We start from the raw sequence: 18,056 nt of genomic DNA on the forward strand, positions 1-18,056 counted from the left end.
CAAATTTTCCTACTATTAAATTACCTATTATATTCCTTATTAGTTATTAATTATTATATTCAATATTCAATACGTTCACTCATTGAGTATTTTTTGCGAGGAATTCAATTTACTTTGAAAACATCCTACATAAACACAATGTCAAAAATATTAAAGAATAAAATGGTATATACTATATAGTAAACCGATGTACGATTAAAGCCATTTATAAACAGGTTAATTGCTTAAATATCCACTTCACACAAAACGCTTTAAAAAACGTGTAATATTTAATATTGATATTTATAATAAATGCAGTCCGTAGTTATTTATAAAAAAAATCTTTTATTATTTAAAGTTTGTTTTCTAGCAAAATTAATTTATAGCGTACCGTTTTGAATAAAATAATATACAACAACTCACACACACACACACGCACGGAACAGCTACTCGTTTTGGCGTTGACTATAATAAGCAGTGCGTAATTACGTTTCTATTACGAACTGACTTATACACACACACACAAGAAACGTACATTAAGATATAGGAGCACACACACATACATACACGTGTTTATAATATTATATTAAATTATATAGAAGCATTTACGAGTGTGTAGAGACTTCCCCCATCCAGCGAGTTTAAATATCGTATGTCTACAGAACCTATCGTTAAAAAATGTTGGTAGGTACCTACACATTTTACGATGCACATAATATATGACGACAACAAATGGGTATGTGAATATAATATCGTAATATGTGCAACTCACGTCGCAATCAGTCGGCAAAAAGATCGGCAGCTTTCGACAGGCAAGACGTATATATTTTCCACAATGTATTGGTATAATAATATTACATACGTACTACATACGTTGAAAACGATATGATTGAAAACGATATTTATCTGGGAAACGGAAAAATTTGAAACTCTAATATTATAGTGTTTGATAGCATCGCAGCGCTAATAAATCAGCGACAACTTACTGATGAGTGTAATTAATTTTTGGCACCACACCAACTGCCATTTAATAATCACGGACTAGTAAAGGGTTGTTGTTTTAGACGATTCTCAGAGAGATGTTACAAAGAATAATATTATATACCATACCAGTTTCGATCTCTCAAATAGCATACAGAGGTAGGTACCTACAAATGGGAACCACCACCCTAAGCATATTAATTTCAAAACATTATATAATATACAGAGTGTCCCGTGAGGATAAGCCCATTACTCATTAGCAGTAGAGGAGGCCTGAGAGTTCGGATGGAAACCAGTTTTTGTCATTTTATCCATAAACTAACAAAATTATTAAAAATTGTGAGATTAATGAAAATAATTGTTTAAAGATCAACATTTTCAACAAAATAAACTCTATATATAGGTATCTTTATTTTTTCAAAAATTAAAAAATTAAGAATATTTTTTTAACTTTTTTACCGAAAAAATACATGTAGGTCTTATCTATGTGAGTCTAATAAAAAAAAAATATGATATATTTATTATTTCAGCAGGTATCGCAATGAGTAAATCCTCGCGGAACATTCTGCATATAACCTGGGGATTATCACTTAATAGCAGTTTAAAATGCATTTAAACTTTTATGAAAGCTATTTCAAATTTTCAAGTTTCTCTGAAAGGCTTTGTGTTTTGTCGACCAACGACATATCAGTGACATCACATTTTATGCTTTTATTTAAGACGAATGTATCTATTATAATGATTTTATGTAGGTAGACGCGAAATAATAAATGTCCATCATATCTGCACAAACGTGACGAGGATAGTGGAAATCTTTAAATGGGTAATTATGTTATATTAAAATATAATATTTTGCACTCAGAACTGTTCACGAGTACCCTGAACTGCAGAAATTCGATATAAATGTTTGATAGTATTTGTCATACTTGAAATAATATTAGATGCCTATCAGTTATCAGAGACGGCTTGAGTCTACAAAACTCCAGGAGCAAGCTTCATGAATTAAATACCATAACACCCATATTTTACTTAGGACATAATATATTTATTATACCAAGATTACCAGGTTTATCACATATTATGACCCTCCACCATAAAAAAATTACTCCAAGTTAAGTCAATATCTCCCTATATAATAAATAATAATATTTAGATTAAGTTACATATTAGTTAAGCACACAAACCTGCATAGAAGATACACACTCACCAATTTTCGAGTTAAGAGCAGACGCTCCTAGTATTCATAAAACGATAAAATACGATGACCCTGGTGCTTATAATGTTTAGATTATCATTTTCTGGCTAAGCATATTATTCTTATTTACAAAAATGTCTATGCATATAGATAATTAATATCAAAATAAGTGAAATAAATTATTAAATTTATTAGGATAAAATATTATATTTTTATAATGATTAAGAGATATATTAGGCTCAATTATGAAAGTAATTTATAAATCATCGTTAATTTTTAATTATCTATATTACCTATATTATAAATATGAGGGGTGTTATGTACCCGTCTTATATAGACTATATTACAGAATACTAATCAAATATTTATGGTAATCGTATAATGTTTATAATATATACCCTAATAATTTATATTCTTTCATTAAAAATAATTAAATTTTATTTAAGTATTTACCTGCGAGAAGTTTATGAACCACTACTTGATTCAATACAGTAAGCAACTAGCGTGAAAATTTTTGTGAAGCAACTCGTACGAGTTGTATATAATAATGGACTACCTGATCATCGGATTCAACTAGTGTATATTAAACTTTATATTTACGATAAGTCTGGTAGGAAATTCGTATATTTTGGGAGGCAACTAGTATTTGAATCTATTGATAAACGTACATTGTACATATATGTATGGAGATACTATAGTTAGGTATTTCGTACATATGTATATGTTAATAAAAAGTCCGAAAATATCGCTCATTAACCTAAACATCTCATCATAATGGTCCCGGTTCGTAAATTAAATGTTTAACTGTATTTTTAATCAACTGTTATTATATAGTTCATATAGTAGTTTTTTGATTTACTCGTAATGAAAATAATAAAAATAAAAATTACTTAATTTTTTTTAACACTTGAAAATCAATTAATATACATTATAAATTTAAAATTCAAATAACGAATTCCTATTAACCGTTTAGGTGACTGATGGGTGAATTTTAAATTTTAGATAAAATAGGTAGGTAGAGCTATATACGATTATTGCTGTTGCCTGCGAATTGGCAGTTTGGTAATGAAGGTAATGCAGGGAAGAGAACACGAAGTACAGGCTCTGCATATACCTTAGTAATATGAATAAAAATCATTATAGACACTAAAATCACACTAAAAATATATTAAAAGTCTTTAACTTGGGTGAAATGCATAGACACTCGATTAGATCCATCATTTGAGAAATAGAATCGCGTAGATACTCAATTATAGGTAATACTGTCTAATTACTAGTCATATTAGGTATGTATGCTGATATACAGCGGCCTCGAATTTGCGTATGCTGATGTTATAAATACCTATATTATATTGTATATAATATTATTGTCGTTGTGTTGTGTGCAACCTTCCTACCTAATGTATGTGTTATTTATTTATATCAATGCCACCATCATAACATTTCATACAAGGCTGTTGTGCATGCCGAGTGCATGTCCCTCAAGTTATATAAAACAATAAATTCAGATCGTTTGTGAAATGCATATTAAAAATGAACTTTGTCTTTAATTTTATTTGTGTGCTATGCATGCAACTCGTGTGTACCCACCACACGTTGTTACATATATTATTACGAAAGTAAAAATAAAGAACTCACACAAGGCGTAATATATAGGTACCCAATGTAATTATTGTATCGTCTAGATTCGTTCACCGTGATACAAGTCGTCGCAACAGTGCATCTAGTTTTAGTAGTAGTTCCTCTTATTATTGTTATATATCATAGGTACCTACCACGTGTCTATATATAATATTATACTATTTACAAACATCGAGTTACGTTTGAAAAAAATGATAATACTACACATCGTGAAATGATTATGAGTGGTGTTCGGTTCACTATAATATTGTGTTCATACTTCATGGGACGTTTTTAAGTGCTCGTAAAAATAATTTATGAGTGAAGTTGATGTTCAACATAATTTTATTTAATATCGTATAATAAAATATACGAAATGAATGCCTTATCCTTGTACCAAAACGACGTTAAATCTTAGTATACGCAATTTTAAAACGATATAAAAATTAGTGTAGGTATATTCATCATTAGCTTATCATAAATACGTCGGGTAGATATTAAAAATAGATGATCTTTAGAAATATTGATAATTTCTGTTCGTTGTTCGTTTCTATTAAATTTCTAACGTTCGTATGAATTAATTATAATCGAAAGATGTTTCAGATATTTTAAGCACGGTTTTACTTAATTATTAGCATTTTAAATCTTATGATTTGCAAGAAAATGCATATCATTTAATAAAAATAAATAATTGATCAAAATTAAAATTATTTTTAAGTTAGTTAAATTTGTGTAGCTACAAGCTTCTATGCGTACATTTTACAAATCAGAAATGGCTAAACATTCTTTTTTAATGTCCACTGTGTAATAACGACATATAGAAAGCAAAATATGTTTGTATTTACATATTTTAAACTTTAACGCTTATTATATTAAATCGGGAGGAATATTTCTAAAACATTTCATTATGAATGTATTGTCAGTAATTTGGAAAAAAATAAATATTTGGAGGTACTTAAAACTGAACGGTAATATCAAAATGCATTAAAATGAAGCAACGAATGTGAATATTAACAACTGTAATAAATCCAGTTACATTTTATCTCGAAATAGTATATACAATATTCATATCAAGGACGTTAAAAAGAAATCCAAAACATTATCTATGAGCATTTTTTTTATAGATGCCTTATAGTAAAAGTTGACAATAGAACACTATTACTTCAGAGTGGAACGATTTACACAACAATATACGACAACAATATAATATAATAATATAATGATGCGACATTACTTGAGGGACGAAAAATGTTAATAAATAATAATAGTTTTAACCCGCAGTGTTCAGACGTCCATATTTTTATATTATTTTTGAAACTGTACTGTATAGTAGTCTCTATAATAGAATATAGTTTTGCGAGGTTTTTATAATATACGTGTTAGAAACAGTGGCTAAGTGTCAACAATGTTTAAACGTGCCGTCACTTACAAAGCCGCTCATTGGAGATAAATACATCAAATGTTCAAATAAACATAATAAATTGTTTTTAACTCTGTGCCACGTCAGAATAAAGGGAATATCGTAGGAGTTGCCATAAAATATGATTTTCAACTCTTCGATTTTGAATGCGGGAGATAGAAATCTGTCCGTTTAGAAAGAGCTTTTTTTTAATATTCTGACACCTTTAACGCGTACGTTAAGGTGTGTTCTTTATACAATTTCAAAGCCAATAATAATTAGAACTTGGGGTTATAATATATTATTAACTTTAACGTGCATTAATAATGATTTCAAATATTGTGATTAAAATAAGTGAAGTGTTGGAGTATACATTTTTTGAGTATTTTTCTACTTTCTGTATTTGTATACAAAAAACAAAAAATCAAATGATTGAGTTTTACATGAAATGTTGGTGCATCGGTATTATCACCAAGGGCAATTAATTTTAAATGTTTAAACGGTTTTAAAAATAATATCCTATACTTCAAGATACAAATTATTAATTAGGTACAACATCGTACATCTATACAAAAGATTAGAGATATGTTAATAGTAAGGAACTAACTTGTATATAATTGTTTTGGTGATAATGTTGTGATTCTAAAATTTCTGTAATTAACTTAAAATAAATTGAATCACAAATTAGTAAAAACTTCGTACAGAAAAATTACGATGATAAACACTTTGAAATTTGAAATGATGACATATTTTCTAAGAAGCCTGTTATTTTTTGATACCAGAGTTGTTCGTGAGGACGATTAATCTACCTGCTAAGAATAAAAATAAAGTTTAAGTCCTGATCAAGTGCTATCCAGTAGTCGATTAGAGTATATTTTTATGTTAAATCGAGTAATGAAAATTTAAAATTTAAAATAATGTTACGCCAGAATTAAAAATTAGAACTATTTTTTCAAAACAGAATTATACGAATATCTCATAATTTATTTGTTTTAATTAAACTGAACTTTGAAATTCATTATAGTTGTGGTTTTTTTTAATACACACACATAAATATATATATAAATATATACCTATATTTTTATTATTTGCCTGTAATCTATAGCTATTGTATTTACAAATACACATTATTTATATTATAATATATTTATCAAATTTTTTATGATATAAATCATACAAAAGTATTAATAATCAAACTGTTCTACTATATAATTATACTACAGTTTCAGATTATTGAATTTTTCTTTATGCATATATATATATATATATATATATATATATATATAAACCTTTAAATTATTTAATTTGAATCTCATATTATTCGCAAGTCACAAAACATACTTATATATAAATGTAATATATTCATAACGTATATTTAAAATGTATATAAAATAATAAACCGAACACTTACCTTTTCCAAATATTTTCTTTTGGTCTGAACTGGTTGACGTCAGATGATTAAAAACGATTAAAGTACGGATACTTTAAATTAAAATAAGTGAAAATGTCATGAATGAACCATAAATATTTTTAAAAGATAATATCTTGCCTATGCTGTAATATTGAAAGATGCTTTTGAACCGAATTTTGTATTCTGTTATCGTTGTTAAAATATTTTTAAAATTAATTTAACCATATAAAAAATACATATGAACTATTACAATATATGTTATAATAAATACATAGGTAGGTACATGTGTAAGATACGTAATGTTTAATAAAAAAAAATCCCTATAGTTAACGTTTTAAGTTAAAAAATAAAAAAAAAAATAAATAATTATGATAATAATGTTCTAAACACTCGAATGAACATAATATATTAAGCACTGTTTAATATATTATTACTTTTGTTGTTGATGTTGTTGTTGTTATACCAGGGACCGTGAAAATTAAATATCATCATCATCTATACAGCATAATATTCAGTAATACGCATATCTTAGTTGGATATGGACTGCTGCCAGTGGCACATACTTAATCGGAACGCGCATATATATATTATTTATTAAGCACTGCAGAAACGCACACACACTCGCGACACGCACACGAACACGAGATTATACGGTCACACGCGGCGTGCACGTTATTTCAGCGCAGCCTCGGTACCGTGCACATTTGTGTCGGGCGTGTATTTGACAATCGGACCGTTTGCACAGCCTCTGGCTGGATATCCGGTGGGTTGACCGGTGTTGTAGTACTGCATAGTCTTTATGCGTCAACGACAATGACATAAAAAAAAAAATCGAGCGAGTAACACAACAATAGTGATGGTAGTAATAGTAGTGTATAACATAGTAACGACGATGATTAAAAAAAAGCATCCCTTTTGCGTCATTGTCCGGTGTGTTTACCGCGGGCAGAGTCCAAGGAAACACACACACTGTCAAGCTCTGCAATTAACACCCAAACCTTTAACAACAAACCGAATCCTTTTCTAATAATCTTCCATTGAATCAAAACCAAAATAAATACAATTGTACAATGCCGTAAGTACGGTACTTAAAACAGAGAGGATGAATTAATGAACATTTAGAGACTGCGTGTATGATACGAGAATCGAGACCCAATCGACACCGAGCCGACTCGACCGTAATACACGCGTTAATTTAATCAGAAAATATATTTACGTTTGGCCGTATAGAGGCCATAATTTAAGTTAAGCGTTTAAAAAAATAGTTGTAAAGGCCTGTTACTACTTTTTAAGTTACTCTTAAAACGTCTCGTCACACGACGATCGTTTTGTTTCAAAAAAAAAAAAAAAAAAACGTGTATTCTATGATGTAATTGTTGATTGTATTATTGCAATAACAATATAACAACCAATAAATATTTTTAAAAAAATGTTTGATATCGGCGCGACTCTAATAAGTAATTTATGGTGAATAATAATTAGTGTATCTTAAAAAGAGTAAGTCACGCTCAAAATGAGAGTTCTGCATACCAATTTAATTTGATTCAATAGTTTACTACGTACACCTAGAAAAAATAAATCAGTCAATAACATTGTAACGTTATTCACGTGCGCTTCAATGGTACATTGAACAAGATCAAATGCGATTACACTTGCTGTACCTACACGACAATGGGTTTCCTACATTGTAAATTTGTAACAGGTAGGTATAAACTGACTGCAAGGATTTATACATACGAATATGCGAATCGAATGACTCCGAATACAATATTACTGTCCTGCGCTTTAAATTAATGGAACGATTAATTGTTTTAGTCACGCCAACTGGTTTATTTTATCATCATCATTTTTTTTTTCTTTTTACCATCAAGTAGCACTTGTTTAATAAGGTACCTACGTAAAACCAGTTGTTTCTTGGTTGGAGAAGAAACCAGATTAATATCCAAAACATAGATCTTTTTAATCTCATAACATAATACTATGTTTGATTTGTTAATTGAAATAACTATTTGATCTTGATCACAATTTGCAATATACGTGCAAAGTTTTAAAAACGAAAATTACCGATAAATCATATCATAATATGTGTACAAGTACAACACACGTATTTTAACTACCAGAGATTCGATCGTTCGATTTATCGACAGAGAAATAATATTGTAATATTATAATAATTCATTCAACGAACTTAAAAGATTGTTTATCAATAGTTACAACTTAAAATTAAACATTATATTTGAATTTTTTTCAGTCAGTAGTCTGTTGGATAGTCCGTTAACAATATGTTCGATCGCAACAGACACATCGACAAATCGATACTTTTTACTTTTATAACATAATACATACATATGACATATATATATATATATATATATAAATAATTTATATAACTCGACGCTGTAGTAATTAAGCCGAACGAGCAATATATAAGTAAAGGTATTTGAAATGTTTTTCGCAGCGGGAATGCAGTTGAATCGGCAAGACCGACGCGACGTCGGTGAAATGATAATATAATCATCAGAATAGATAACAATATTAATATTAGTATTGTGGAATAACAGTAATTTCAAATCTGTACGAGGCACAGTAACCTGACCTATCCAATGCATATTTACGTACACCGGCGTGATAGGTGCCTATTACTATAAATATAATATAATGTATACATATCGTATATTATATGGTGTTATATCATTATATTTAATATGCGCCGCTAGCATACGAGTGCGTATAAAATCTATTTACCTACCCGACGAACACCGAACATCCTTGCGGTAAATACCTGTGGTCAGTAAATGGTACATAATGTTTACATAAAACATAGACACCTACTCTAATAGAACCACAATGTACAACGATTTTGTATCTCCAGAATGTACATACGCAACACAATAATTATTATCGTACGTGCACAGTAGTGTATATAATAATTATATACATATATATTTAAAATAATTGCACTAGCGTTGCGTTACTTGCATTCATTATATTATTGTATGTTATTTATCACATATTTATTTCACATTATATATTATTGTTACACGTCACCGACCTTATACAGATATTTTATAAATTATTATAACCACATTATACCCACCTACCTTCGACCTAACTATTTCCATTTAAAACTAGACACATAATATTATAATATTTTAGTTTTCACCCAATTTCCCGTACCTAATCACATCAAATATAAAAAAAAGGAAATATTATGATGATGGTTTTTGGCTAAACACGTGAAACCTGTTACTTGGCAAAAGGCAAGTTGTTGTAATATTATAATATAATGCATTCATAAAATATTAAAACAGCCTATACAGTGTATTCAACTATACAGAAATATATATATATCTACAGGGGGAAATGTCCAATTTTTGAATCATATAACCTAAATTAATTTAAAATTAAATATTTTTTTTATTAATTTGAATGAGGAGATCTGAGATGTAATTTTTAAAATTTAAATGGCAACCTTTATTTTTGAAATATGATTCATGTACAGTTTAATTTTTAATGAATTTTGAAATAATTCCATTTCTCTCACTCTTATTATAAAACTCTTGCTATTTCTCTTAATCCGTAAGTCACAACCTCGTCTCCCAGTCTTCGGGCTAAATTTTCCGTCTATTTATTTAAATCTATGGTTATAAATGTATAATTAAGTTTAAATGTATTATGCATATCTAATTACTTACTTCATTATTTCAATCAAGTTGATATTTTAAGTATCTAATTTTAAATTAACTTTTTCATCACAATTCAATGTGTAGGTATTCTTCGTTTCTCTAATTTTAATTTAGCTCATTGGTTCAAATTAAAGCTGTTATTCCATATGATACATTTTGTTTTATCAATTTAAAACTAAAGTTTATTGAAATGTATGGTAACTAATTTGGATAAAGCAAATGTTTAATTTCTTTTAAAGTCATCGTACCTAAGACTGCAAATGTGACATCCTTTTTTTCAATTACTTATATTCTTCATATTGATATTGTAACGTTTAATGATGCATATTTATGAAAAGTAGTATACAGTTCAGCACATTTCAGTATCTAAAGATTTGAATTTGCGAATGTATTAGCATTATTTTACAGTAATTCCTGACTCAAGAGTAATAATTTCGTAGAATTTAACAATTTACTTAACACATATTTGCATGTATGGTTTTTTATTTTGTTTTGGTTTGTGTTAATGAAATAGGAGACATATAGAAACGCACCGGAGCAGTAGAGTTTTTCTTCTAGAGCATATCAGATATTGTCTACCAGTATGTGGACTTGATGTATGGTGGAGTGGTTGTTGCGAAAGCCAAATTGTGAGTTTGGTAAGAATTTTGTAGCACCAAAAATAGGTAAGATTCGTTTAAGTAGCAGCTTTCCATATCTTGGAAAGTATTTTCAGAAGACGAGTTGGTCTATACAAAGTTGGACACTCGTTACTTGAAACGAATTATTTACTTGGAAAGAATTGTCTAAGATCAACCAAAAAAAATAGGTATGCAGTTTGCATTGATATCCGGGTCCTGGTTATGACTGACTTACATGTGGCTTATGCTGTATAAATAGTTATATGAATGTAGAATTTTGGTATCAAAATTTTATATAAATAATTAAAAGGTGAATCACAAGCGCAGTGAGCATCTTTGTAGTACATAGTTTGTTGAAGTTTCTACACAGTAGCCTCTTGCAACTTTAAATTAATTTTTAAAACAGAATACCGAAAATTTCGTACATATTGATAATATCGAAAACACGAAAATACCCAAATATTGAACATACATATTATATCAAACATCTATACCGAAATCAATAATATATATACACTATAATATCATATGTCGTCGTGTATATTATAAGACTCGTATATCATCGATATCTAATCTATATAGGTAGGATATGTGTTGATGGCTAATTGGCAATATCGACAATAATAAGTGTTTTAAATTGGTACATTTACCGGATATGCGAAATGGATATGGTACCTACACAATCGTGTCAGCTTGTGCAGTTTGTTTAAACTTCAGTCTGTTCACGATATTCACCGTCGTTGTGTCTACGTTCCGAAATGTCCAGTGAAATTCTTAGAAAGAAATGTGTAGGTAGAACATTTTTTCATTTCTTTCCACAAAAAACTAGCTGACGACGTAGAGCGTTGGAAATATACAACAAGTGGTTGTAAGGCTTATTTTAAGCAAAACACTATTAGTGAAAGGTACGATGAAGGTATATACAATCCGAAACTCAAATTAAAGCTCAAAGTAATATAAATACACCAAATCTGACAAAAAAACAGAAGCTCATTGAAAACAATATTCAAGAATTTTCATCAAAAAAAATAATAAGCATTATACATTATACAAAAAAAAATTGTGCGTCGAAAATTTACCTATTTTATAAATTTTTTTACAATTTTTCTCAATTTTTTAAAACTTTTTTAACATTTAATTCACTGAATATAATTTTTATAATTTATTAGAATATAACCTAAAAAAAAAATATTTATCAATGGGAGCCGTTTAGGAATTGACCTGATCGTAAAACCTTTTTCGACGGGAGCCATTTGAGAAGGCTACAACTAGTTTGCGCACATTTAACTTTTTAACAACTCGTTTTGCGCAAAAATACACAACACGATTGCGCACATATATTTTGGCTACCTGTGACAAAAATCCCTATTTTCAGAACTCGTTTGCTCATACATTTTCCTTCTCACTTTGAGAACTTAGAACTGTTTGTTTCAAACTTTTAAACAGGCGTGTTTAAAAATGTATGTGTGTGTGTGTGTATGATGCATGTTACATAAATCGTTATGACATCATTAGTCAATATAAAAATATAAATAATACTAAACATAAATACAAAACTATATTATTTTAAATTAAATTTGTATGATGGAATTTATTTCCAATATTTTTATTTAAGTTAAACGCTCGATAGTTTACAAAATCCAAAATGATATAATTTACACCATCAGTTATAACTTATAATAAGATAATATTGCTATAAAATATTTGATAATTTGTACTGCAGTCCGTGGCGATATATACATGTGTCATGTGTGTGAATGTGTTGTAGTTTTGCGCAAACGAGTGATATATTTTCAGGTAAACGACTGAGTTCATCGTGCGCAAGCGAGTAGTCGATTTTCAGATAAAAAATTTTTAATGTGCGCAAACGAGTTGCAGCATTTAAGAATTGACCTTTTTGAACAACGGTAGCCGAATGGGCTATGCTCAAAAATATTTTTGGGTACCTAAATCAGTCAAAAAATACAGGTACCTATTACGGAAAATATTTGTACTTAACCTGTTTGTGTAAATTTTAAGTAATTGTATACAATATAATTTAATTTATACAACAATTTGGTATAATTAACTGTTGCCTATTTATCTACAACTGTAGATTTTATAATATTATAAATATTACAAACAATAAAATATAAATTTCTTGAGTATAAAAAACCGTTCCAATAATAGCACTGATTATAAATAGTTCAATATGCAATATAAATAATATTATAGGTAGGTATATTATCTAATGAGTTTTTTTTTTTTTATCAATACAATTATGTGATTTGGTCTACGTAATATAAAATTAAACTAAGATATCAAACACACGTTTTATTACTACAATAAATTGATAGTTAGATAGCGTTCAGATTATAAAAGTTGTACAAAAATGCAATAATGCATTTGCGTAAAACAGAAGCATAAAAATAAAATAAATACACAAAATTCAAATATAAATAGCTTCTTTACTTTAATTATTGACTAATAATTATTAATAATACATCAAAATCCATTAAAAAATAAATCTTATATGATTCATATTTCAAAAATATAGGATGCCGTTTGAATTTTAAAAGTTACCCCTAAAACCTCCCATTTTTAGTTAATAAAAAAAGTATTTAATATCAAATTAGTTTAGTTTATATGATTTAAAGAGGTTTTTACATAGGTTATTTTTTCCTAATTTAAGTATCTATATCATGCTGACATTTTCTGTCACATAAATTTATAACACCTTGTATATAATATACATATTTAACTATTTATTAAGTTATAATATATATAATATGTGTTATAATATGATGCGTATACGCAAATATCGTTGCATCAATCATTATAAGTACATATCGAAATATTATAATAATGTTATTATCTCGTCGTCACGTATACACGAATAACACAGTATAGCGCGACGTGACAATAATAATATTATTATTATAATGCCTGATTTGCACATTGTGGTAATCGCGCACGCGTATATTATAGGTACCTATGATACGGTCGTGTTTACTTTGTTACATTAATTTACTTGTAGTCAGATGGTCAGGCAGGCATATTATATATACCTGCCTACGCCTTTATAATATATATATACATATAAAATATATATACACCTAATATGCATGCGTACACGTCATGATTATACCTGTTGTACCTAGATATACTACATTATAATACATGGCTATAATGTGTTCTATTATATTGTGTTATTGAGCATGTTCGGTGCGTCGAAACAATGGTGGTCGGATATTTTACGAGTATTTATGTGTTGGAGTTGATTTCGCCTCCCCACCAGGTGTCATTACTGCATTCAGTGCACTGCAGGTCACGCCTATCACTTCGCATAAATATATACATATCCACCACGGGTGCACTGAAGAAATGGGTGTGCGCACACGGTGTGGATATATGTACGGCCGGCCTGCCGACCGACCAGCGGCGGCGGTGGTAGAATTAACGGTTTTTTTTTAATTTTTACGTAGTAAAAATAATACGACTTTTTCCTTCTCACCTTACTCCTTCTCACCCACCCCATACCGCCAATAACCCTTCTCCCTTTATCGGACGGTCACTTACCTCGCTTAATTAACATGGTCGCTTTGTCCACGTCGTACGTGTTATGTTTCAAAACGAATAGACGGAATGCATTTAAGTTTTGAAAATCTTTGGTGCGGCCAACCAACTCCTTCAGTATGGTCTTGACGTGCTCGATTTGATCAGTCATTATCCCGGGTCTGGAATCTGAGAAATAAAATGAATTTATTATATATTAGATACTCGACATTTTTTTTTTCATGATAGTATAATATTATTATTAAAATATTACAATAAAATAATAGAAACTAGTTATATTGTTACATTTAGGTTATTGCGCATATTTAAAACAAGGTTTAGTAAAATGGCACGCTGTAATATTTTATAGTATATGATATTATGTTATATAATTATAATACATATTATGACATAAGTGATACGTGTTTTTCATCGAATATTGAACATTATCAAATTAAAATTTGTTTATATTGGTAGATATAGGAACAACAAAAATGTGTTACCCTTCAAAATATAACAATATAAGTTTAAACTTTTAAAGTTATGACCATCAATTGCGTATATAGGAAGATATATGAAATAATAAATACTGCCGTTTTCAACTTGTGTCGCAGTCTCTCACACTACAGTAAGTCGAAGTTCACAACACGAATTGAAAAGTAAGGGCAAGTGACATAAAAATTTAAATAATAAAATAAAGTGGCCTAACCATGATTAATATTAAATTATCGACTTCAAAACCGAGAAAACGGGAAAACTCTTCATTTCGATAAAGATATATAGGTACCAGACTTTCTGATTATTTGCAAAGGGTAATTTTGGGAACGATTCTTTTGAAATAACTTTTATACCGGTATAATGAATTACAGTAAATATTTAATTGTATAAATGTAGGTGTGTAATGGATGAATTTAACCAATAAATTGATTAAAAATTAATATTACTATTAAATATCACAATAATATAATAGGCAATATAAATCAATATATCTATACCTATAATTGCATATGACATTATATTATAGGTGTTATACATATATCAACAATAGATGATATAAATTAATATAAACTAAACAGTTTAAAAATATAAATATAATTCCTAATAATCTTCTTCTTTAACAACTTAGCCATAAATTTACTATCAAAAACATTGTTAAGTAACGCGAAATAACGAGTTATGTGATTTCTTTAAAAAATGTTCCGAATAGGTAACGAAAATATAATGTAAATTCTATGTGAGAAGTTATTTCTATAATATAAATCGTCATACGCGATACCAGGAAATTTCATTAGGACAGGCAAAACAATAAAATAAATGAAAAAAATTTTAATTACAAGATAAGTTTTTTTTATTTAAATATTAAATCGTATGTCAGTATTAGATCAGGCAAGGGCTCACTGACCCGTAGTTTAGCCTATATAAATCATTATTGTTTTGAGTACCAATATTTTTTTATTTTTTTTTTTATTTAGATTTTATACAATCTGTACATAAAAAATGTACAATAAGCATAAATCATGTTATTTTTCTAAAATTATATATATATGTATTAGCTTGAGTATATTGAGGGAAGAATCAACCAGCGAAGGCACTTCGGAATATCAATAATAATTTTAATTAATCGGAAAAATAATATAAATATAAAAATTATTAATATTTATCATGGACATAATATATTTTTGATATCACTATCATGCCTATACTTACATTGGCTTTCGAAATACACGGAAGTAATAACAAACTTTTCGTATTGAAAAATAAAGTTAAGTATATTAATGAGTAAATTAATTTCATTATTTTTTTTCAAAAGCAATTTTCCCAAACCATATTGTGTAAGTATACAATGGCACGGTGCGCGTAAAATAATCTTTAAGGTGTAGGTAAATAGATACTGAAGGCTGCAGAGTATTTCACTACTACTAAACAGGTAACATAAACATTGATATAATAATATTGTATACATTTTTTTTATCATAGGGACATAGGCCAGTGGCGTAACTATATGGGGTAGCGAGAGGTAGCGGTCATGACCGCTAATTATAATAGGATCGCAAGAGTATCATTTTTCTACCTCAAAAATATTTATATAAATCAATAATATATAATAATATAATTAGTAATATATTATAGTCGGTGTTTTAAATTTCATTAAAAAAAAAAAAAAAAAAAATGATACGCACGCTGAATAAATGGCGGATGAGGTTCGATATTTTCAATTTTTAATCATACACGATAATATTATGGACGATATTGTGACGTACATTTTACTTTACGCATATTCAAACGGAATTATTAATATTTCACCGATGTCGAGCAGTAATAAAAATAACTGGATTTGGATGATCATAAGCTTGCGCGATATGACACAACTAGTTAAAATAATATTATATTCCTGACCCGTCGTCTGGTAGTGCAATATTATATAGTACTTTATATTATTATTATATAAATTAACATTGATGGATAAGGGGGCTGAAGAACCCCCCCCCCCACACACACGCGCGCATATCAGATACGTGCATATTATATACCTTCTGTTTAAACCTATATGACCGTATAATAAACACATAGACTATAACATAGATTTGCAGTATAGTTCCCGGGATGTGTGTGTAAGTGTGCGTGCGTGTCTGTGTGGTGCAGTTGCAGTTATGTCTTATATTACATAGGTATATAAATTACACTATACATATCATTACATATAGTAGCATAAATGATACATATATAATAGTATACGTATTGTTATAGAGGTTCTTGCGCAATTAGTGGATAGGGTTATACGTACATTATATACATACTATACAGATACCGTTTTTATGCCCGTCACGGACGTCACGGTTATAACAAAAATTAAACGATAAAAAATATATTTTTTTAGCGGAGAATAATTTTCTTTTACAATTTAATTGCCAGTCTATTATAATATTATGTAGTTTTGAATAGACTGTTTTTTTTTTTTTTTTTTAATATTCATACAAAATAACAATATTTATTATATAGGTACAGTAAAGTCTCGGTAATCTAACCATGTGTTAATCCAACATGTCCAGTAATCTGACTACCTGTTATAATGACCAAATAGCTAATAAAATCGTAATTCGACTGACGATCCTGATAAATCGATAAAATATTTTATTTAAGAAAATTGCAAGACAAGGCGCAGATAGATTAAAGAAAAAACAAATATAAAAAATTATTGTTTTACTACAATTTATAGTAATTTCATAGAATTCAATTATTTGTTAAAACTCAAAAGTAACATAATATCTATAATTTAAACATGTAGGCAATTTAATAAATGTTTTATTACAAGTTCTGATAATCCACAACATATTATCTGTTCAAAGTCGGATTATCAAGACTATACACTACAATACCTATATTATAATTATAACATTGAACAATACAACGTGTTGTCCATACCGCTGCAGTAGTGTATCCTGATTTTTTTTATTTGGAGAAAGAAAAGGGTATAACCCCCTTCAACCCCCTGGATACGCTACTGGTCCGTATACGACCGTGATATAATATATGTAAAGAATAATCATCCTTTCCTTGTAGTTTTTCGATTTTTTTCTTTGATATCTATTTTATCAGAGCCCCGTGTTAGACTATGTGTGTTAAAATCGCC

At 28.6% G+C, this 18,056-nt stretch overlaps 1 protein-coding gene across 2 annotated transcripts in view; it reads right to left on the reverse strand.

Moving 5' to 3' along the window:
* Nucleotides 1-18,056, reverse strand: part of LOC107173196 (uncharacterized) — a 171,738-nt gene that overhangs the window by 51,699 nt on the left and 101,983 nt on the right. The window contains exons 2-3 of one of the 2 annotated variants that reach the window (XM_089215718.1): nucleotides 14,450-14,614; nucleotides 6,586-8,150 (exon numbers count right to left, since the gene is read on the reverse strand). In XM_089215718.1, the coding sequence (XP_089071844.1) occupies nucleotides 8,074-8,150; nucleotides 14,450-14,614 (242 nt within the window). In that variant the 3' untranslated portion in view covers nucleotides 6,586-8,073. Of the gene's footprint in view, nucleotides 1-6,585; nucleotides 8,151-14,449; nucleotides 14,615-18,056 lie in introns of those variants that run through there. The other variant, XM_089215719.1, reaches the window with a different exon arrangement.

This window comes from Diuraphis noxia, unplaced genomic scaffold, assembly GCF_037042655.1.
Source record: "Diuraphis noxia isolate RWA-SAM2 unplaced genomic scaffold, SU_Dnox_SAM2 contig0001, whole genome shotgun sequence".
Lineage (NCBI taxonomy): Eukaryota > Metazoa > Arthropoda > Insecta > Hemiptera > Aphididae > Diuraphis > Diuraphis noxia.